The sequence below is a fragment of the Sebastes umbrosus genome, chromosome 3 (assembly GCF_015220745.1).
Source record: "Sebastes umbrosus isolate fSebUmb1 chromosome 3, fSebUmb1.pri, whole genome shotgun sequence".
In the NCBI taxonomy this organism is placed as follows: domain Eukaryota; kingdom Metazoa; phylum Chordata; class Actinopteri; order Perciformes; family Sebastidae; genus Sebastes; species Sebastes umbrosus.
This window is the reverse complement of record NC_051271.1, coordinates 16,705,678-16,727,480: the sequence shown is the minus strand read 5'-3', so window position 1 is coordinate 16,727,480 and position 21,803 is coordinate 16,705,678. Positions and strand designations below refer to the sequence as shown.

At 40.7% G+C, this 21,803-nt stretch overlaps 1 protein-coding gene across 2 annotated transcripts in view; it reads right to left on the bottom strand.

The window, feature by feature from the left end:
- The window catches only part of LOC119485900 (protein jagged-1a-like), a 37,923-nt gene that overhangs the window by 7,052 nt on the left and 9,068 nt on the right, over positions 1–21,803 (bottom strand). For both annotated transcript variants that reach the window (XM_037765733.1, XM_037765734.1), the window contains exons 3-18: positions 15,334–15,391; positions 12,132–12,389; positions 11,251–11,311; positions 10,757–10,887; positions 10,428–10,547; positions 9,121–9,234; positions 8,914–9,027; positions 8,049–8,162; positions 7,460–7,506; positions 5,607–5,780; positions 4,037–4,187; positions 2,661–2,825; positions 1,981–2,094; positions 1,750–1,863; positions 1,084–1,197; positions 887–1,003 (exon numbers count right to left, since the gene is read on the bottom strand). In XM_037765733.1, the coding sequence (XP_037621661.1) occupies positions 887–1,003; positions 1,084–1,197; positions 1,750–1,863; positions 1,981–2,094; positions 2,661–2,825; positions 4,037–4,187; positions 5,607–5,780; positions 7,460–7,506; positions 8,049–8,162; positions 8,914–9,027; positions 9,121–9,234; positions 10,428–10,547; positions 10,757–10,887; positions 11,251–11,311; positions 12,132–12,389; positions 15,334–15,391 (1,966 nt within the window). The remainder of the gene's footprint in view (positions 1–886; positions 1,004–1,083; positions 1,198–1,749; positions 1,864–1,980; positions 2,095–2,660; positions 2,826–4,036; positions 4,188–5,606; positions 5,781–7,459; positions 7,507–8,048; positions 8,163–8,913; positions 9,028–9,120; positions 9,235–10,427; positions 10,548–10,756; positions 10,888–11,250; positions 11,312–12,131; positions 12,390–15,333; positions 15,392–21,803) is intronic.

Genomic DNA, 21,803 nt, shown 5'->3' with positions numbered 1-21,803 from the left:
ACATCTCTACAGTCAGACTCTGGGCTGTATGTCAAATATCTTTAGTCACACTAGCAGTGTAGCTCGGACAGGGCAACACTTTTTCTCAACAACTATTGGACAGATTGCAATTAAAGTTTAGAAACAGACATTCATGGTAACCTGAGGATGGATCCTTTACTTAGAGCTACACATCTGGTGTTTTCAACAACACCAGAAACTAATGACTAATGAGTTCCCATCAGCCTCAGATCTATTTCGAGATTTTAACTAATATGCCAGCGTTTTTTCCCACTCATATGTTGCACCCTCATCTGTACTTTGCACTTCCCGTTATTTTCATTTAATTTCTTTTTATTTTAGTGTATATACAGTATTTATATTTTTACTCTATATGGCTATATAGTATATTTATACAGTCTATATGTACATATTTCAATATGTATATCAGGCATCTTGGGCACAATGTTTTTCTTTGCATGAATAAAGTTGTGTCTTATCTTAACATGCCAAATGATAGGATATTAACATGCCATACTTAATTGAAGCACGTTAGCGAGCATGCAGTCAACATGCTAACAAGTGTCACTGTCTATTTTCTTCATTTCGGTTTTTGTTTTTTATGTGTATGCGTCACAAAATTGGCATGTTACATGCTAAATGTAATTAACATGCATACAGTAATAATTTTAACATGCATGCTTACATTATTAGCACATTAACACACTGTTCTGTTTGACAAAAATCTAGGTTACATTTAGCGCATAATGGTGAAGAAATAGAATAATTCAGTAACAATGGAGAAAAGTTGAAAAATGTCACAACAAATCACACAAATGAAAAGTTGCAGACTGGACTGTAGTTGAGGATTAATGTTTGCTGAGGTGAGTGTTGTGCAATGACTCACTGTGGCTGCAGGTGGCGCCTTCCCAGCCCTCCTTACAGACGCAGCTGAAAGAGTCTCCGTCCACCACGCAGGTTCCTCCGTTCTCACAGGGACTCGGCAGGCAGCTGCTGTTCTCCGCTGGAGACACAAACGCGACTGTTAGCTGTTTTCACTGAAACACGAAGACACTTTTTTAAAAAACATGGCGTCATGCTGACCGATGTTACAGGTGGCGCCCTCCCAGCCAGCAGCACACAGACACTTGAAGGCGTCTCCTTCGTCGTAGCAGGTTCCTCCGTTGTTACAGGTGGCCTCGTCGCACTGACTATCTCCTGGAAATAAAAACAGACTTCAGAAGTCAGAGTCAAAAAAATGAAATCAACATCTGGAACAACTGGGGGGTCTGCAGGGGTTTACACAACGCACACATTCACACAACAATTGTATGGTTCTGTAACTGCTGTGGTCATGAGGACTCCCCAGCTCCTCCTGTCCACCAGGACCGTTTCTGGATTAATATTACTGCTGCATTAATGTGTATGTTGCATTTTACTGCTGTAGATGTTTAAGGTTGTGCTAATTGTAACTCCTTTATATACTGTTGGCTAGTTTAATCTACAGCAATACATCATATTGTATAAGATCATCATATGTTTGTAGCGTCGCTGTCCTTTGAGAATTTGGTGGTTTTCACTGGACAGGAAGGGGCTGAAAAACTGTAATCTGTAAAGTAACTAACGCTGTCAGATAAATGTAGTGGAGTAAAAAAAGTACAGTATCTCAGTACCTCTGAGGTGTAGTGGCGTAGAAGTATAAAGTTACATAAAATGGAAATACTCAAGTAGACAAAGTGATAGTGGCCACACACACACACAAATACTCACTTGAGTGGCAGGTCTTCCCCTTCCAGCCGTTGTTACACTCACAGTAGAAATCGTTGACAAGATCTCGACAGACGCCGCGGTTCTGACAGGGATCAGAGCTGCAGTCATCGATGTCTGCATGACAAAAAAAACAAAACATCAGAACACATCCAACATGTCTACTCTGCACGGTCTCTACAGTATCTGCTGCAGCTGAGGATGAAGAGGGAGGAAAGAAGGAGGACTACTCACTGTTCTGGCAGATAGGTCCGTCCCAGCCGTCAGCACAGATACACTGATACTGACTGACTTTATCAATACAGGTTCCTCCATTCAGACAGGGAGCGTTCTCACAGTCATTTATATCTGACACACAGAAAAGGAAGATGATGTTATTCAATTTTTATTAACAATTTAGTTTTTAGGAGTTAAAGCAAAGTTCTGAGTGGAAAAAACAAGATAATAAAGAATAGAGTATTATTGGAAAACACATTTAAAGGTCCAGTGTGTAGGATTTGGCAGCATCTAGTGGTGTTGTTGCAGATTGCAACTAACTGACTACTCCCTTTCCAAGACTGCAGTAACGTGAGCCGCCGAGTGCAAAACCGTGGTAATGCCGTTCGCCTCACTCAGAGGCCATACTCACCATAACAACACTACTTTAGGAGCAATGGAAGTCAGATGGCGGCTGGCGCTACCACGGTTTAGCTCTGTGACTCACGTTACCACTTTCTCACAAGCGTGTCATAAAACTACTGTGGCTTTCAGGTCACGTAAAAATGTTAACGATTCTTAGTTTCAGGTGATTATACAATAATGAAAACATAGTTATGAATATTATATTCCATTTCTGCCAATAGATCCCCGAAATGTTACACACTGTAATGAAACAAAAACACAAAACAATACATAATAATTATTGATGTACTCACTCTCGTGGCAGTATGTCCCGGTGAATCCCTCATCACACTCACAGCTGAACTGTCCGCCGGCATGACTCCGACACCGCCCGTGGGGGCCGCACACGTTGGACGAAATCAAACGCACGCCGCTCGGCGTGCTATTGGATGCCACCGCTACTGTGCAGCTGTCAATCACTGGAGGAGAGAAGGAACTATGTTGATATACTTTCTTAGCCAAGATCCACATTATATACTATTTCTTTAAAAACTTAAAAAACTTTTCTCTGTATTTTCTCTTTAGTTTGCCTTCGTGCTCAGTGCAACTAAAAACATTTGTGTTTTTACTTTATATTAAGACAGGAAGCAACAATTAGCCTGAAAGTGACGTTAGCTTGAGTCTTTTAGCTCTCTGACGCAGCAACATGTAGGAGGGAACAGACTTCAACTTTTCAGTTTTTTTTGGGAAATGCCTTAAAAGTTTTAAATCCACCATACAGGACTATAGTCACAGTCTTTATGGTTTGTACTTTTGAATTTGTCATTTTACGTGGGGGTTATGCAGCAGAGTATTACTTGGCTGTGACCAGTGACTTACTGGAGTCTCTGCTGGTTGCAGGTCAGCTGGTCAGATCCATCATTATTCATTTTATTATAGGAAACATCCAAGTTATGCTCGCAAATAATTGGAATTAATTAATGCAATTACTACCAAATGATAAAATTCCTTTTCAAGAACCTTCCTATAGATTTATAGTTACATTTCAGTTTCTTTCTAGGAAGTTACAGGACACTTGGGACCCATAAATCACAGATTAAAAAGTGTTGTGTAAATGTACTGTGTGAGCAGCGGAGGTGGAAGAAGTACTCAGATCTTAGTAGTAATACCACCACAGTGTAGAAATAGTCAATACTCAAGTAAAACTATAAAAGTATAAACGAAATATATAAAATCGAAATATACTTGAAGTACCAAAAGTAAAAGTTCTCATTATGCAGAATGGCCCATTTCAGAATATATTATATGATATTATTGGATTATAATTATTGATGCATTCATGTTTTCAGCGCATTAATGTTGCAGCTGTTAAAGGTTGAGCTATTTTTAATTACTTTATATGCTGCTGCATAGGTTGTGATTTCACCCCTCAAGATCAATAAAGTTTTATCCTAACCTATAATAATATGTCATAATAATGTATTTGTTGGTTATATTTTGTATTTATAATCTTAATCTGCAAAATTACTAAAGTTATCAAATAAATGTAGTGGAGTAGAAGTATAAAGTAGCAGAGTATGGAAATACTCAAGTGACTCAGAATTGTACTTAAGTACATGTATTTAGTTACTTTTCACCACTGGTGAGCAGTCAAACAGGAATAACAAGTGAACATGGCGTGAACATGAACCTTTGCAGGGCGTTGTGCGGCAGTGGTCCTTCAGACGCGAGCAGTTCTTGCCCTCAAAGTCTTCGGGACATTTACAGATGTAGTCGGCCGCCACGTTGAAACACTGGCCGCCGTTCTGACACGGACTGTGGAGGCAGTAATCGATATCCAACTGTGGACAGAGAGAACAATTCGGCTTCCAACTGTGAAAAATGACACTCAGCATTTTACTGTTTCTATGACACCTGTACAATACACATCACCATGGTAACCACCTACAGATCGCCAACAGAGCTTTGAGAGGATGTCAGGGTACAAGTCAACTGATTTCAAATGTTAATAATAAGAATAATTTTGTCAATCGCTGAGCTACAGTTATGTCGCTTCTTATTTATATGTCTTAATTAAAAGCAGTATTTATCAGTTCAGTATACTGTATCAGGAAGATTAAATGTGGGTCAGATGCTGGTGTTTTGACTCTTTTCAGCCATTCAGAGTTTAAACCAGACAAAGACGTGGTGTAAAGTTGCACCGATTATCTCAGAAAATAATACAAAAAGGAGATGAAGAGGAGGATGACCAGCTGAACAAAATAAAAGAGGAACAATGTAGAGAAGGAAGAGGAGACACGGAGGATTTAAATCAGGCCACAGTAGAAACTAACATCTAAACAGGCAAAAACTAGTCCTGATGGATTCTAATGATTTTTTTGGACTGATTTGTGTATTTTAGTGGATATATGTAATATAATAATAATTACGGAGCTGTGGGGAGGGGGGGAATATTCAGAGAAAAAAAACATCTTCCAAAAAAGAATTCCAAGTTTAAAGAGGTACATTTACGAGAAAATGTGGAATATTCTCCTGAGCATTAAATCACAAATTTAGCCACGGTCTGAATTTTGTTGCCCCTAAAGTAGTGTTATTATGGTAAGGATGGCCTCTGAATGAGGCGAAGGTCCTGAAAGATACATATAGATGTCTTCTTTCATGTTCTATCTGTGTTCTTTTAATGAACATAAATAAATACTAATATAATGAATATATTTTGCACTCGCCGGCTCACATTACCGCAGTGTTTAACAGCGGTGTCTGTGGTGTGATGACGTAGATCCAACCTTGTAGAGTGAAGCAATGTTGTTCCTTTTCTCAGAATATTAATCCCCTATACCGGTTCTCCAAGGCTTCTTTTTTTTTTTTTACCTACAATGTCCTTAATACTCCATCGTAGGTTTGTGCAAACATATAATTACGTGCCTATACAGTATATTCTTTTATCCATTCCCAGTTTGTGTGATTATCAAACTTTTTTTTGTAAGATTTGGAAATTGATTTCCCCCCCAGTTTTAATTAATGATCACTTAACTAAACAGGTGGAAGTTGTTTCCAGTGCAGTATATTTCAAATTAAATGTCCTGACCTGCAAAGCCTGTGGATGCTGTTTACCAAAACCAAATGGAAAATTATCACCAGTTGATTGACAAATAAATGGTAAATGTTTGTCTGAATTTGGTCTGTTAATACTTTTAAAAACGAAAAAAGTGAGAGTACACTTCCCGTTTCCGTTTACCGTATCTTAGTGATTAGCTCACCTGACAGCGACTTCCAGAAAAACCACGTGGACACAGGCAGTGGAAGCCGTTGACTTCGTCATGGCAACGGCCACCGTTGAGGCACGGCCCGCTGGCGCACTCGTCCACGTCTTTCTCGCAGTGTTCGCCGGCGAAACCCAGAGCGCACTCACACTTATAACCGTTCACCAGGTCCTGAATGAGAGAGAAACCTTCCGTTACTATTTATAAACTTATTAGACAATCTATCAGCACAGACGGAGGAGCAGATAAGGATGTGGAGCTACGCATCAGCAAAGCAAGACATGCCTTCAGAACACTCCGACCTGTATGGCTCTCTTCCCAGCTCTCCAAAAACACAAAAATCCGAATTTTCAACTCAAATGTAAAATCTGTCCTTCTCTATGGCTGTGAAACCTGGAAAACCACAAACACAATCACCAACAAACTGCAAGTGTTCATCAACAACTGCCTCCGATACATACTGAGGATATGGTGGCCCAGAAAAATTACAAATACAGACCTGTGGAAACAAACAAACCAGGAGCGAATCAACAAAGAAATCAAAAGGAGAAAGTGGAGATGGATCGGGCATACACTCAGAAAACAAGAAACAAACATAACAAGACAATCTCTGGACTACAACCCACAAGGAAAGAGGAAGCCAGGGAGACCAAAAAACAACTGGAGACGGTCTATGCTTGACGAGCTAAACAAGATCGGGACCTCCTGGCAAGAAGCAAAGACCACTGCACAGAAGAGAGTGAGGTGGAGATCCATGGTGGACGCCCTATGCTCCCAAGGGGGCCAAGAGGACTAAGAAGAAAGAAGACAATCTATCTAAATACAGTGCATCCAGGGCCATAGTGCAAGAGACATACAATTATATTTAAAAGAACATGTTGAAATGTTAAAAGACATAGCAGCATGATGGTCAGTAAGACTGGAATATATGTGATAGCACTAACGTAGCTAACAGGCTGCAACACTACCAACATTTGACAACAGAAAACAAAAGAAGAGACGAGTGTCAGGACAGGATGCAGCATTCATTAAATATTTAATATACAAAATGTGTCAAAGTCTGAGTCGTGTATTGAAATATAATATTAAGAAATCCTGTTAGCATCAAGCTAATTAGCCATTTTGGAGTTGTGGCGGACACTTTAACTGTGTCAGAGTTCATTAAAAACGTTCTTCTGTATTGTACGTATGTTCTGGTATAACTGAAATGTAACTGTCTCTTTAATGTCTTTATATATTCTCAGCGTAAAACAGTAACTTTGATGTGTGAGCTCTTAGCTTTCTGCCAAACTAAGCAACATGTTCACAGAGGTCAAACTACTTCGACTTTTGTTTTTATTAAATTATTTTTAAAGTTTTAAATTCAGTACATTTTGTTTCACGCTCTGAAAAAATTTACTGTTTTCAGTTAAAATTGCTTTTCTTTCTGATTTTGTGACACTAAACCATAAATACTGTAAATCAAACTGAGCCTTGTACGTTGAACATGTTCACTGACAGATAATGCTGCTGATGTAATGTAATGTAATCTGGCTCCCATCAGTAAACAATAGACCATTGTGAGGAGAAGAATGGCAGGAAAAAAAAGAGCAATCAGCATTTGAAAAGAACGAGGACACACTGTTTATCTTCTGTTGGGAAATGAGAAAGTTTGGAGAAATCTGATCTGCTGTTGTCATGGACACACACACACACACACACACACACACACACACACACACACACACACAGTCACGTCTCTGCCCTACATGCATGGCTCAGCATTTGCTGTTTATAGCTGTGGTGAAGACAAAGTGTGTGTGTTGCAGAAAGAAAAAAGCCTGAAAACAAACTCCAAACAGGAAGCTCACCTTGCATGTCGCTCCGTTCTGACACTGACCTCGACAGTCGTTGATATCTGCAGAAACAATTCAAGTTTCTCATGAGATTTTAATAAAAACATAAACAAAACAGAAAAAAATAAGATGTTTGTCCTGGAGGTTTGGTGTTATGAGGCTTCTACGTGGAGATAAATCTACCTGCTGCTCTCTTGTCTACTTCTTTTCTATATTTTAGAGCTCAGTTTCAGGCTGATGTACTTTGGTATTTTTAATAGCGACTACAATTTCTGAAATTGGCATACTTGCCGACCTTGAGACCTTAAAAACCAAAGCGGGGATCAGTTGTCCACCTTGAAAACACCATAAATGACCAATGAAAAAACTATCCAGTGACATATCTGAGAATTTTCTTTTGGAGCAACCCCCCATCCCTAAACTAAGTTTCAAAACAAAAGCCTTTTGTGTCTATACAAATAAAGACTAGTTATTTTAGCTTTCAGCGTTCACACGCATTTTCTGCAGTTAAATTTGAATGGAAAGGTTGAATGTTCTGCCTCGTCCCGTCTCCTCGTCATTACACAGTCTGATTATGATTGTGTTGTTGGAGCGTCTAACTCACTGGTGTCACAGTTCTGGCCCGTCCAACCTGGGACGCACTCGCAGAAGTATCCTCCGATCAGATTTCGGCAGGAGTTGGCGTTGACGCAGGGGTTGTCGTCACACTCGTTGGCATCTGAAACGAACAACAATAAACAACAGAATAAACAGATTAGAGAGAGAAAGCAGGAGTTTTTAACACTTGACCTATCCTGTAAATGCCACTTGAGGTCACAGTGGCTCCTTTTCAGGGAAAGTTACTTTTAGTCTCGCTTTAAATGACGCTTCGTTAGCTTTCACCATTTAACAAGTCAATGAACAACGGAGGACACGGATGTCAAAGGTCGTGAGGAGCAGCACCTGGACAACAGATGGAACAAATAGCATTCCTGAGTCACTGGAATAATGAAATGTAAACAGTGTTAATGGGTTAATTTGGAGGCCTCAGTTGCTATTCTGAGTCTGGCCTTGAGTGTCAGCAGGAGGAACGATGCGTCTAAAATCATTCAGCAGTGAAAAACAGACTCCAAAACGAGGGCCGACAGACCAAACTAGCCACAGTTAAAGGTTGAGAATTATGCGGCTGCCGGCTGGTGGTCGGCGGAGGATTAGAGCTGCGGTGAGGTGATCCGGGGCGCTAAGCCTCCAAACCACAGCCATTCCCCCCGGGATCATCCTGGTGATTAGGTAAGAAACCTCAGGAGTGCCAGTGAGAGGAGGTGAAGGATGGAGCTCCGGACTGAAAACGCCCGAGGAAGCTGATGAGATCTATTTGTTCATGAAATCTCCACAATGGAAGAGATGAATCATCAGTTAAATACAGTTTCCTAAAGAGCCTCACGCCACTAATTTTAAAAAGTCTCAAGAAGAGCAGAAGGAGCACTGACCGATGAGGCAGGTCTTCCCGGTCCACTGAGGAGGACAGGTACACTTGAAACCGTTTACCAGGTCCTGACAGCTTCCTCCATGACTGCAGGGGTTCACCAGACACTCGTCCACATCTGAGACAAGACAGAAAGTCCACCGGTTCATGAAGCTTCAGTGGAGACTCAAAGAGGATTTGATAATAAATAGAAGGTTTCATTAGGTCTTACTGGTGGAGCAGGAGGGTCCGGTCCACCCGGGGGAACAGCGACACTCAAAACCCTGACTGGTTTCCACACAGCTTCCTCCACTCAGACAGGGGTTGGACAGACAGGCATGGTCCGCTGAGACAGACAGAGACAGGAGAGAGGGACACGTTTTCAGTCGGCTCAGTGGTAAAAGAGAATTTTGACTTTTTTTTTTCTTAAAAAAATGACTCAAACTGATTAATCGACTATGAAAATAGTTGACGACTAATCAATTAATCGTTGCAGCTCTACACTCACAGAGTCACTACTACGTGTTAACTACGTATGCCATATTTTGGTATTTCCAGGATAACTAAAGTTTTAATAAACATGTACTATCACAATTTTTATGACAGAATAACTTTTGTGCAATTTAAAATCGTTTTTTTTTTTTTTTTTATATCTTTGTATATATTTTTGAGTCTATATTTCATTATACCATGAAAAGTATGGTTTCTGTTTACACTGTAACCATGGAAACAGACAACAATCACCTGGATTACTTTTGACAGTAAAGAAAATGTCTAAACATGATGATCATGAGGCTGAAGTTATACATGAGCCTCCTTTTCTATCACTTCTAGAATCAGAATCCGGTTTATTGCCAAGTAGGTTTCAACATACAGGGAATTTGCTTTGGTATATTGGTGCATATCATAAACATAGTAAGAGAAAATTAAATTAATAATAAAAGCAAGTATCTCAAACATCAAGACTCAAATTTAGAATAGAAGAAAATAAAAAATTAAAATATGGAAAAATATTATAAAAATATGTACACTGTATCGGACTTAAAATGTAACTGGATTTAGTGGTAACTGGCAGTGTGTTTATGATATCTGTGTGTTCAGATTTGACTGAGATATGTGTGATTAATGTTGTGTGTTTTATATATTATGTTTATTTTTTTATGATCGTTTTTACTTATGTAAAGTTTCTTTGCGTTCCACAAAAAGCGCTCTATAAATAAATGATAATAATTTATTATATATAAAATAATATGTATTATTATTATTATCATCATCATCATCATCATCATCATCATCATTATTATTATTATATTATTATTATTATTATGAGACAAACTGGGGTCATTAAAGGGTTAAGGTTAAAATGTAAAAGGTTCATCCTCTGGGGAGCAGGACTGTGATCAGAATCAGGTAATCAGTATTCTGTGTTTCCCACCTCTTTTTAATCCTGTTGTAAGTAAAAGTTAATATCTGATTAAACTTCACAAAGAGTTGAAAACTCTTCGTAGTGCCTTGAACCTCGGACCCGGCTCCTCTCACCTCTCTGACAGTTGACTCCGGAGAAGCCGTCAGGACAGGAGCAGTAGTATTTGTCTGGTCCCGTGTTGCTGCAGGTTCCTTCGTTCAAACACGGCTGCAGCGTCCCACACGTGTTCAGATCTGCAGCACAAAGACGCAACAAACATGTTCTCTGAATAATTAGCCACAGAAGCTCACAAAATATTAAGAAAATTATAAAAGATGTGTTCAGTTGAGCAGTAGATACTAATGTTCCCTCTGATATGGACAGAAATGTAAAAGAAAAAACATTGAAGGTGGAGCCAATTATCTAAGGACTAGTGTGTCAGTGCATGTGTGTGTGTGTGTACCTTTGTCACACAGCTGTCCTCCATAGTTGGTGTCACAGAGACACTGCCAGGGCTCCACACAGCTGCCGTGAACACAGCCGGGATGAGGGATACAATGATCACAGTACTCCCCCTGCCAGCCATACAGACACCTGAGAGACATCACACACAATTAAATCTATTTGTGGAATGAAGTCATTAATATTTCCCATCTAGGCCAAGAGACTCGTAAGAAAGTGATTTTTAATCTCAATAAGGTTTCCAATAAAAGAAAAAAATCTGGAGATTAAAATAAATAACATTATGATGAATGAAATAATAAAACAACTCTTGGAATAGTTGCTGAAAAGCTAAAAGAAACTAAAACAGTGTGTTACCACTTCGAGACATGTGTTGCATGTCATACCTCTTTGTCTCTGCCATGTTTCCTGTCTTTATCTCTACTATCACTATCAAATACTGAAAAAAAGTTAGAGAGTGTGTGTTGCTTGTGTTTTGCGTGTGCCGGTTCTCACTTGCACTCTCCAGGAACTTTACAGGATCCGTGTTCGGTGCTGCAGCCCTGTCTGCAGATTGCTGCAGAGAGACGGAGACAGAAACTATGAGCAAACACGGGTGATGAGAAAAGTTCTGCAGAAACTGTTCTGCATGCGTGTCTCAAGTTTCCCACAAGCACTTGAACGCACCAAGAGGAAACAGTATCCCAGCTCTACGCTTCATCACACTACAGTAAAGTAACTTTAAAGTGACTTAACGTTGACAGTGATGGATCACCTCCCTCAGAAAGTGTTACTTCTCTTTTTATTGACTTTTATAGAGGGAATGAACAACAATACGTAAACGGAATTAACATGTGAACATGAAGACCAATAAAAAACAAAAATAGGATACTAAGGAGGCGTATTTCTGGTCTGAAGGTTGGGATGTAAATAATCAATTTTGTTCTGTTCTCAACAAATGTTTCCTTCTGGGTTCTCCAGTTGAAAGTAATTCTCTCCATTACACCACCTATTTCTTTGTTATGGGTTTCTTACAGGCCACCACAGTTCGGTCCTTCTTCCTCCAGTCAGCCAGACATTTTTCTGAGCATCACAAACACTCTGAAACGACTCTTTCTATTACCAGAATTTGTTCCACTTGTTCCAAAAACACTGGGAAAGTCTAGAAGAGCCGTATGAATAAATAATTTATTCCAATCATGTGTGCAGGGAGCAAACAGGAAGTCAGCCGGCTCGGCCACAGGAAGTTAATATAAATGCAGGAAACAAATGTCTACCTCGAAGGAAGGACAATCAATTTAAAAATGTTGATATGATTTGGATAATATGAAAATGTTATATTTAATGGGCTGAACTGGTTGGTTCCCAAAAATCAATAAAACCCTCAGAGAACTCACCAGTGTTGCAGTCTGGACCGGACCAGCCCTCCAGGCACGTCTTGTTGCCGTTGTGGTCGCACTCGTAGTGGCCGAAGAAGTCGTCTCGCGGACGGCAGAACTTGTTGCAGCCGAAGCCGTAGTAGTGATCGTCACAGCTGAGGCGGACCTGGAAGTGGAACTGAGCCACGGGGCCGTTGTGCTTTAGGCTCTGCCACTGACGGCTGGGGTTGATCATCCCCGAGTGGACGGCCTTCTCGATCATCGCCCCGCCGACGCCTGTAGACACAACGGTTTGGATCAGTAAGATAGTAAACAACAAGGAGAGGTGATGAACATGTTTAGTTGTGTTTTAAAGTAAAACAAAAACAAAAAAGAGTTTGTTTTAAGCTGAAGGAAACAATGCAGAGGGCAAAAGAGGGCTTTTATGGTGAAAGAACGGCAGACTTCAGTAACTTGTTGCTATAAAGAGGGTTGTGTAAATGACCTTGTATCTGAAGAGCAATGAGCTTTATGAAAGTAATTACAACATTCAGCAAAATAATTCTGAAATCAGAGATAAGGCAGTAAAGGATAGTACTCTTTTAGGTAAAGATGCAAATACTACATAAAATAAAATACTCATAATGATTTAAAATAACCTAAAGTGACATTTTCAAACTGTGTGTTTTGTTCACCTAAGCGTCAAAACATTCAGTTTATTATCATAGAGGGCGAAGAAAACCAGCAAATATTGACACTTCAAGGATTAACAGATCATTTATGATTATAACTAAACGATTAATAATTGTAGCTGTAGATTGTCTTTGAGCCTCGTTCTCAGCGGCTGGACAAACACAAACAGTTCTCTGCTGGTGTGTTTGAGGACAGTGGTGGTTGTAGCTACAGAAGGAGGCCGGTTGCTGTAATATTCCAGAGAGTTTGAAAATGCGGAGCTGCTCTGTGGTATTTCACCGGCGGGGTGGAAAGTGTGGTCGGGCCGAGGTGACGGCGTCTGTTTAACCGACGAGCAGCTGGACTGAAAGAGCCGAAAAGAGACTCCAGAAACCTCCGAGCAGGTAACACCATCGGCCTGGAAGCAAACTGTGACACTTCACATCGCGATGGGGAATAAATAAAAAAGGTGATGAAAATGGCACAGGGGTAGCAGATTTGAAAAATAGTTAACCTCAAAAAAAGGCTGGATCCGTTCCGTCCAGAATATTTGAGCAAATATTCAAACCTGGCACTTTATCGATGAATACCGGCCGAGCTGTCGAGGCAGCACCTGCCTGAGAGCTGCAGCTGCAACTCAGACAACTGGACTGAAGAAAAACCTGTTGATATAAGGTCCCAGAAATGTTTCTGAAGGAAAAAGAGTTTGCGTTTACTCCCTGCTTTGTTAGAACCTGTATTACAGACAGTAGAGAGATGACCCTGGAGCCACCGGGCGCCACTGAAGGAAGTTTTAATTGTAGATTTATTGAGCGTTTTGTAAAAGAACAGCTGTCTATTAACTAGTTGACACTTGAATATTAAAGCTGCATTCATTCTAGGGCTGCACAATTAATCAAACTTTTATTAAAATCACAAAATCGCTAATTACAATTTCCAAAATCGCAGTATTTGTTAAAATCCCAATCTTTGTTAAAGGCGAAATGTGTGTCAAAATACCTTTTTAAATTAAATATTGTGGTGCTGCAGAGATGTCCTGACCTACAAATCATATTCTACAGACTTAAGAAAACATCTTTGTTTCATACATATCCCAGCAAAAATCACACCATAAACATTTTAATATGTTTTTCAATGAAAATGAGAATAATTATGATGAAAACTATCACTCCCTCTAATATCGCAAATCATATCGCAATTGCAATATCAGTCAAAATCATTGCAATAAGATTATTTTTTCAAACTGACTACTTGACGGCAGCAGAACAAGATGTAAACACAACACCAACCTAATAAATAGTTGTGGCTAACTTGTTAGCAGACAGCTGCCTACTTCAACATCCACCAGTTACAGACCAACATGATCATTCATTAGGATGAATGTGTGTTTGTGTCTATGTGGTGAATGCAAGTCCAACATTCTCTCTCTTTTAGCTCCGTCTTTGGTCTCCACCAACTCCTGAGGGAAATTTGTGTCTCTTCAGCTGCTAAATGCTCCACTATGTTCACCAGCTAGTCTCTAACCGTGTCTGTGCAGGTAGTGTACGCAGGGTTCCTGCTGCTGCACAGTAACAGGATGATGCAGGTGTTCGTTACAGACCACGAGTCGGGGGGCACTTAGCTTGTTGATGCTAAACTGAGAGGGTCAATATTTGTTCTGTCCTCATTTGGCTTGACAGCAGTTTCAGCTCTGTTTGTCTGCTGAAGGTTTCTAAACAAATTACCTCCAACTAGGGCTGTCTTCGACCAAAGGAAACTGTCTCATACGTTTTTTTCGACTAATCGATCAGTTAATTTAATCGACAGATCTGTAAAACTGAGTTTACCCAAAAAATCTTGTGTTTACCAGAGATGTGCTCATATGTTTTTTGGAAATAAGTCATTCAGCATGAAAAAAGCATAAAAAAATGATTAGTTTACTACAGAATCTATTTCAACTAAGACCAAAATGACTGATTAAGAAGGGGTAGCCCTACCTCCAACATCATAGTATCTAGTATCCCTCAACATTTTAACTTAACTAACAGACGGCACATTTCTGGTTCAATGTTTGGATTAAAACTCGAATGAACTGGACTCCCCCAACCCCCCGTTCCTCGCTGCCTGCACTGAAGCCCACCTGGGCTGAGGTCAGCCGACTTCACACCGGGCCTATAATGGTTCCCTGAGGGACGCCAAATACAGCACTGAGCCAACACTCTCGCTCCGACCTCCTCGCTGACCGCTGGGTGATAAACAGACGCTCAAACTAGAGTTGCCAGCTTCACTCTCTCCTCACACACTCTTTACAACCAGTTTTCTGAATGGGACTCGTCCAGGGCATGTTAACACCTCCACAGGCTGGTGTAAGAAAGGGGGGGCATTGTAGCACTGCAATAAACAAGTACAGGCACAGAAGCTAAGCTATGTATTGCTGTGTGGACGCCGCATTAGTTCGGATCCAAAAATCAAACAATAACACAAACAACATGCAGCGGTAGACCAGCAACTCCTATGTACTGCAATGTAAACTAAACAGAGCAGAGAGGAGTGAAGCAGGATGAATGATGATGATGAAGATGATACTCACTGCCGGAGGACGAGTCGTTGTTGAAGTCCAAGGCTTCCACGATCAACGTGTACGACCTCTGCACACAAAGACAGGAGGAGAGAAAATTAATCAATAGAAATTTTCAAAGTAATCAAACAAACATTTTATCAAGTGAAAACAAACAGATTCAGTGACAATTTACTGCTTTATTAGTTTTTATAAATTGCATATTTTATATCCTTATTGGATATTACCAGTGATGTAGTGGTCGTTGATGAGGTGGGTGTACTACTAGGTAGATGGGTAGGTTACCGAGACACGGAAGTGGGTATACAGATTTTCATCATTTCATGACATTATAACAAACATCTTCCTTATAATATAAAAAATGTAGGGCTGTCAAAAGCAAATTCGTTTTAACGCCACTTATTTCTTTAACGCATTAACGCAACTTGCGATTTTTAGGCTGTAGTGGGCTCAGTTTTAAAGCTAGAGTGAAGATACTGGTATAATATGAAACTAGTGTCATAGTAGTGTGTCGCGAAAGAGGTTAAATAACGCTCTAAACTTACGCTAATTTTAGCAAGGATGTCATGGCCATTTCCAAAGGGGTCCTTTGACCTCTGACCTCAAGATATGTGAATGAAAATGGGTTCTATGGGTACCCACGAGTCTCCCCTTTACAGACATGCCCACTTTATGATAATCACATGTAGTTTGGGGCAAGTCATAGTCAAGTCAGTACACTGACACACTGACAGCTGTTGTTGCCTGTTGGGCTTGAGTTTGCCACGTTATGATTTGAGCATATTTGTTATGCTAAATGCAGTACATTGGAGGGTTTATGGACAACATTTGTCATTGTTTTGTGTTGTTAATTGCTTTCCAATAATACATATAGACATACATTTGCAAAAAGCAGCATATTTGCCCACTCCCATGTTGAGAAGAGTATTAAATACTTGTCAAATCTCCCTATTATGTATTTTTGAACCGACAAAAAAATGTGATTAATTATCATGGAAATAATCGTGATTAAATATTCACTTAAAAAATCACTTGACAGCCCTAAAAATTGCTTTAACTGCAAACAAATTGTCTGACTTTTATGAAGATTTTGGACCAAACAAGAAAAACAGAGAAAGCAACATTTACAACATGTAATTGCAGCACACATATAACATTTAGTGCAGATGTAAACAGAAACACATTTACTGAGAATAGGCACAGACAGAATTCTGTCTCTGGATATCTGAAGAATCAATGTTAGGCTACTTTAAGGAACATTGACAGATCAAATGAAGTTTTTTAATGAGAAACATTGGAAACAAAGTTCGCAGACGTCACTGAAAGATTCTGAAGACTCTAATTTTACAGTACAGTGTGTGTGTGTCCCATTATTTCGGCTCCACTTTGAAACTCTTTGTCTCTCTTAAGGCCACTGTCGCTCTCACCGCTATCGAATGACAGACAGACCAGAGCCAGAGAGTGTGTGTGTGTGTGTGTGTGTGTGTGTGAGAGAGAGTGTGTGAGTGTGTGTGTGTGTGTTATTGTGGTTTGAGGCTTGGAGGTCTCTCTCTCTCTCCAACATTCACACCATCCAAACTCAGAGCTCGACGTCAACAAGACTCCAAAAATAAGAGCAAAGACTGAAGAGTGTGTGTTTGTGGGCTCTTTGATAAAAGACTAATATGAGTTTTAAACCTGGAGAGTGAAGACATTTTTGTAGACGGATGGTCTGGTCATCACTTCTTCCACGGGTTGTTTCGGGGTTAAGACTTGGTTTTGGAGTGCCTGGAGTAGCCGAGTGGTTACAGCGCATGCCACATTACCGCAACATCCCGGGTTCGATTCCAGCCTTGGGACATTTGTTGCATGTCATACCTGTCTCTCTTCTCAAGGCAATATGTGGAAAAAAAGGTCCAGTGTGTAGGATCTGGCGGTACCTAGCAGTGAGGTGAGGAGTTTGCAACCAACTGAAGCCTCTCCTGTGTGCCAAGCGTGTTGGAGAGCTGCGGTGGCCAACGCGAAACCGCAAATGTCCCTCTCTCGAGCCATTTGTAGCAGAGCCAGTGCATAGAGTGCTGGTAGCGGTGAAGCAAGAGAGAAAGAGCGGCGGCGACGATGGGAACGAGTAACGTTATCGACTCCAGCCCAAGCAGGACCCCTCCGCTCCCTCCTCCCTTTCCAAGACTGCGGTAACGTGAGCCAACGAGTGCAAACCCGTGGTAGCGTTGTTCACCTCACTCAGAGGCCATCCTTACCATAATAACACTACTTTAGGAGCGACGGATGTCAGACGGCGGCTGGCGGTACCACGGTTTTACACTCTGCGGCTCACGTTACCGTAGTTTCAAAAGGGTGTTGGAGAACTACGTTGGTCTTCAGGTAACGTAAAAACGTGAAAGGCTCTCTCTAGAGCCAGCGTTTGGTTTGTCCGTTCTGGGCTACTGTAGAAACATGGCAGAGCAACATGATGGACTCCATGAAGAAGACCCGCTCCCTATATAGATATGAAGGGATCATTCTAAGCTAACGGAAACATCTGCATTCAGATACTGTGGATAAACCATCACAATGAACACCATGTTTTGCTTTTACTGTTGTCACAGTTCTGTCACAGCTGTGTGATAAAACAGTGCAGACATTTCAATTTAATCTTCTGTTTTAGCTGCGATAAAAATGCTTTCATTTTAACTGGACGTTGCTCTAAAATAAAACCTGACAATAAATCAGCAGAGCTGATATTATTGATTATTATTGGCCAATATTAGCTTGTGGAACGGATATCGTATCAGTGTACACGTCGGTTGATTAGTAACAGAAATGCTAATGTTATGTTCAGAGGTTGGACAAAGTCACTGTTTTTAAAAGTCACGAGTAAATAAATTCAAGTCTTGACAATTAAGTCCCAAGACAAGTGCCATGTTAAGATCAACTAAGAACGATGGCCAATATGTCTTAATCTGAGCTTTTAAAACCAGAGTAGCAATATCAATTATGTAATTCTTAAAGGAACAGTGTGTAACATTTACGGGGATCTATTGGTAGAAATGGAATATAATATTAAAAAGTATGTTTTTTTTAGTGTATAATAACCTGATACTAAGAATCGTTGTGTTTTTCGTTACCTTAGAATGAGCCGTTTATATCTACATAAGGAGCAGGTCCTCTTCACGGAGTCCACCATGTTTCTACAGTAGCTCAGAACGGACAAACCAAACACTGGCTCTAGATAGGCACATTCACTTTTTCACATTTTCTCGTCAGCCACCGTAATTCTCCTACATGCTTGGCACACAGGAGAAGTTTCAGTTGGTTGCAATCTACAACCTCATTACTAGATGTTGCCAAATCCTACACACTGCACCTTTAAGGTCTAGTATTTAAGAAACTGTTTACAACTAATTACATAAACTCCAGTATGCCCGTCGTTCCAGGCTGTTTTCTCTTTTCCTGAAAACAGTCTACTACAAATCAGTGAAGCTCTCCTGCTGATATCCGTCCTATGTGAACAGAGAGCTCAGCACCCGACCACCGCAAACACTGGAAACACAAAAAACCTGCTGACTTAATGGGGCGTTGATGCTAAATCAAACTCTTTGATATAAAACTTGCTTTAAATGTTCCTGAACTTCAACCTCGGTGGTCTCACATCATCCTGTCCACATTTATCAAAGCCTGCTGATGTTGGCGTAGATCCACAGCAGCTAGATAAACCAACACTCAGCTCTGCAGGAAACCGCAGTCGGTCCATGTCGTTTACAGATTAGTGGTTAGCTCGGGCTGTGATGTCAGGTTATCGAGCGCCCAGAGCAGCTGACGGGATTATTGGATCATAATGAGCCATAACAAACATCACACAGGGGATTCATTCGTGTCGTATATGTTTCCTGTGTTCTCCGACTCCTCTGAAGGTGGAAATATACGATGGATTTACATTAACAGGTAAGAGAAAAAGCATTATATCTAGCTTGAACATACATCAGCGTGATAAGAACTACCTAAAATGACAGAAACCATCTTTGGGAAAAATGTATTTGATGTGTACTTTGACTTTTTAGTTTGGCCCATGTCTAATCTGCTAACATGGAGGGGGCTTTATGACCAATACTGCAGCCAGCCACCAGGGGGCGATCCAGATGTTTGGCTTCACTTTTGGGGAGCTGTTATGTCGTCCATCTTTATATACAGTCTATCTGTAAATTTCACACCCCGCACTACAATGTTTCCCACACATGGTGGACAAGATATGTGAATGCAAATGGGTTCTATGAGTACCCACAAGTCTCCCCTTTACAGACATGCCCACTTTATGATAATCACATGCAGTTTGGGGCAAGTCATAGTCAAGTCAGCACACTGACACACTGACAGCTGTTGTTGCCTGTTGGGCTGCAGTTTGCCATGTCATGATTTGAGCATATTGTTTATGCTAAATGCAGTACCTGTGAGGGTTTCTGGACAATATTTGTAATTTTTTTGTGTTATTAATTGATTTAAAATAATAAATATATACATACAGTTGCATAAAGCAAGCATATTTGTCCACTCCCATGTTGATAAGAGTATTAAATATTTGAAAAATCTCCCTTTAAGGTACATTTTGAACAGATGAAAAATGTGTGATTAATTGCGATTAGCTATGGACAATCATGTGATTAATTGCAATTAAATATTTTCGTCTTCCGTCTACTTTGATGGTTGCGAATGCAAGCGGGGCCAAAGTGTGGCTGAGCTTCCTCAAAGACTAACGCTGCTCCACGATAACGGAGAGGAAGAGGTCTATAATGACTCAGCGTTTTCTGCGGCAGGTATGAGCATGCAATGAGTTTGATTTCTCCAGTCAAAGTCCAGAATCAAAAGATGTAAGTACGTCAAACTCAATTTCTGCATGTCAAGATATGTATTTGAAGTTTTCTTTATTTTACCCTTTCACTAAAAAGCATCATCATTTATGATGAGTTACTGTTTCTGGCAGCTGAAAATAAAGCTGGTTTGTGCTTTCAACATATTTTCTTTTCTTACTGACAAGAATTTGAACCACAATCTAAAAGCAGAATCAATGAAATCCAACAAAGCTCGACCTCAGGCCCGGCTCCACACGGAGCGTCATGTCTCCAGTGTACCACAGAGCTGTTTACCCCGACGCCACATAACTGTCACTAATGCAGAACCGAGCTGAAGCTGGGACTGAGAACCCTCTGAACAACTCTTGCAACATCCTTGCGTCACCTCTCTGGCTGAAACCGGATCTGGGCGTCGGGTTGATGCCTCCTGACCCCGCAGGAAAAATAAAACGTGTCGCCCACCAAACACAGTGGGTGGCACCTCGAAACATTTTAGCAGCTAATTAGATTTCAAGACGTGAGCCTGGCAGCTGGTTACCTGCCAACAGGTTCCACTCACTTCTTGCCAAAACATCTACCAGCATTCGTCTGCAAGCCGTTGGTGATTTCCCATCACTCCCGGTCCCTTTGATTGTTTGATTGAGGAGGTGGAACTGTTTTCTCTGGCTGCAGGCTTAGTGTGGGAAAATAGTTTGGGAGCAGGCAGAGCCAGGCGACATGTGGAGGCAGGTCCGGGCAGGGAGGACGAGAGCTCCGAACTCACTCAAACTGCAGCCGAATAAAAAACAACTACAAACTTCCTCTGTTTATGTTTTGTTTGGTGGTTTATCTGACACCTCATCCAGACCGACTGACAACATGATGAGAAGAAGATGCAGTTCAGGCATCGCTTGTTCTTACAGTGAGAATCCACAACAAAACAAGAACACTTTAGATTTCACTCAAAGGACTGAAGCTGTGACTAACGATTACTTTTAGTATCAGAGAATCTCTAGGTTATTTTTTCTGATCAAACACTAAAGGGTAACCGCTGTGTTTCTCAACCTGGACCCTATTTTCCCATGTTTTTGTGTCTAAACTGACTAGTAGCGACAACAATTTCTGAAACTGGTCCAGTATTGAGGGATAACGCTGTAAGCGGCAGCCGCTAAACGAGCTGCGAGGGCGTCAATGTGACGTTACGTCCACTAAAAGTACTTGTTTTTGCCACCGACAGGCTCAGATTGTTATTATAAGTGTCTGACAACATTATGGAAAGGACCCTACAGAGAAATTAAACGTTTTTCTTACCTTTCACTTGATCCGAAATCTGAATATCTGAATACTCTGGCTCAAATAAATACGGGCAGCCATCGAATTCAAAGACCTCATCCACGTTGTGGAAATCATCTAAATATTCAGCCATGACATTTAAAGTCCTTTAGATAACACTAAGCTACGCTTTCTGTACTCCAACACAACAAACTCTGCCCGACTGGTTCTCTCGTTTCCACCGTTGTCTTCAGCAACACGTCACCTCCCCAGATTTCACAACAAGACTTCTCCTTGAACGAGACTCTTTCCATGATGCCAGATGCTTATAATAACAATCAGAGCCTGTCATGACAAAAACAAGCACTTTTAGTGGACGTAAATGACGGTGCCAGCTTGCCCCAGTAG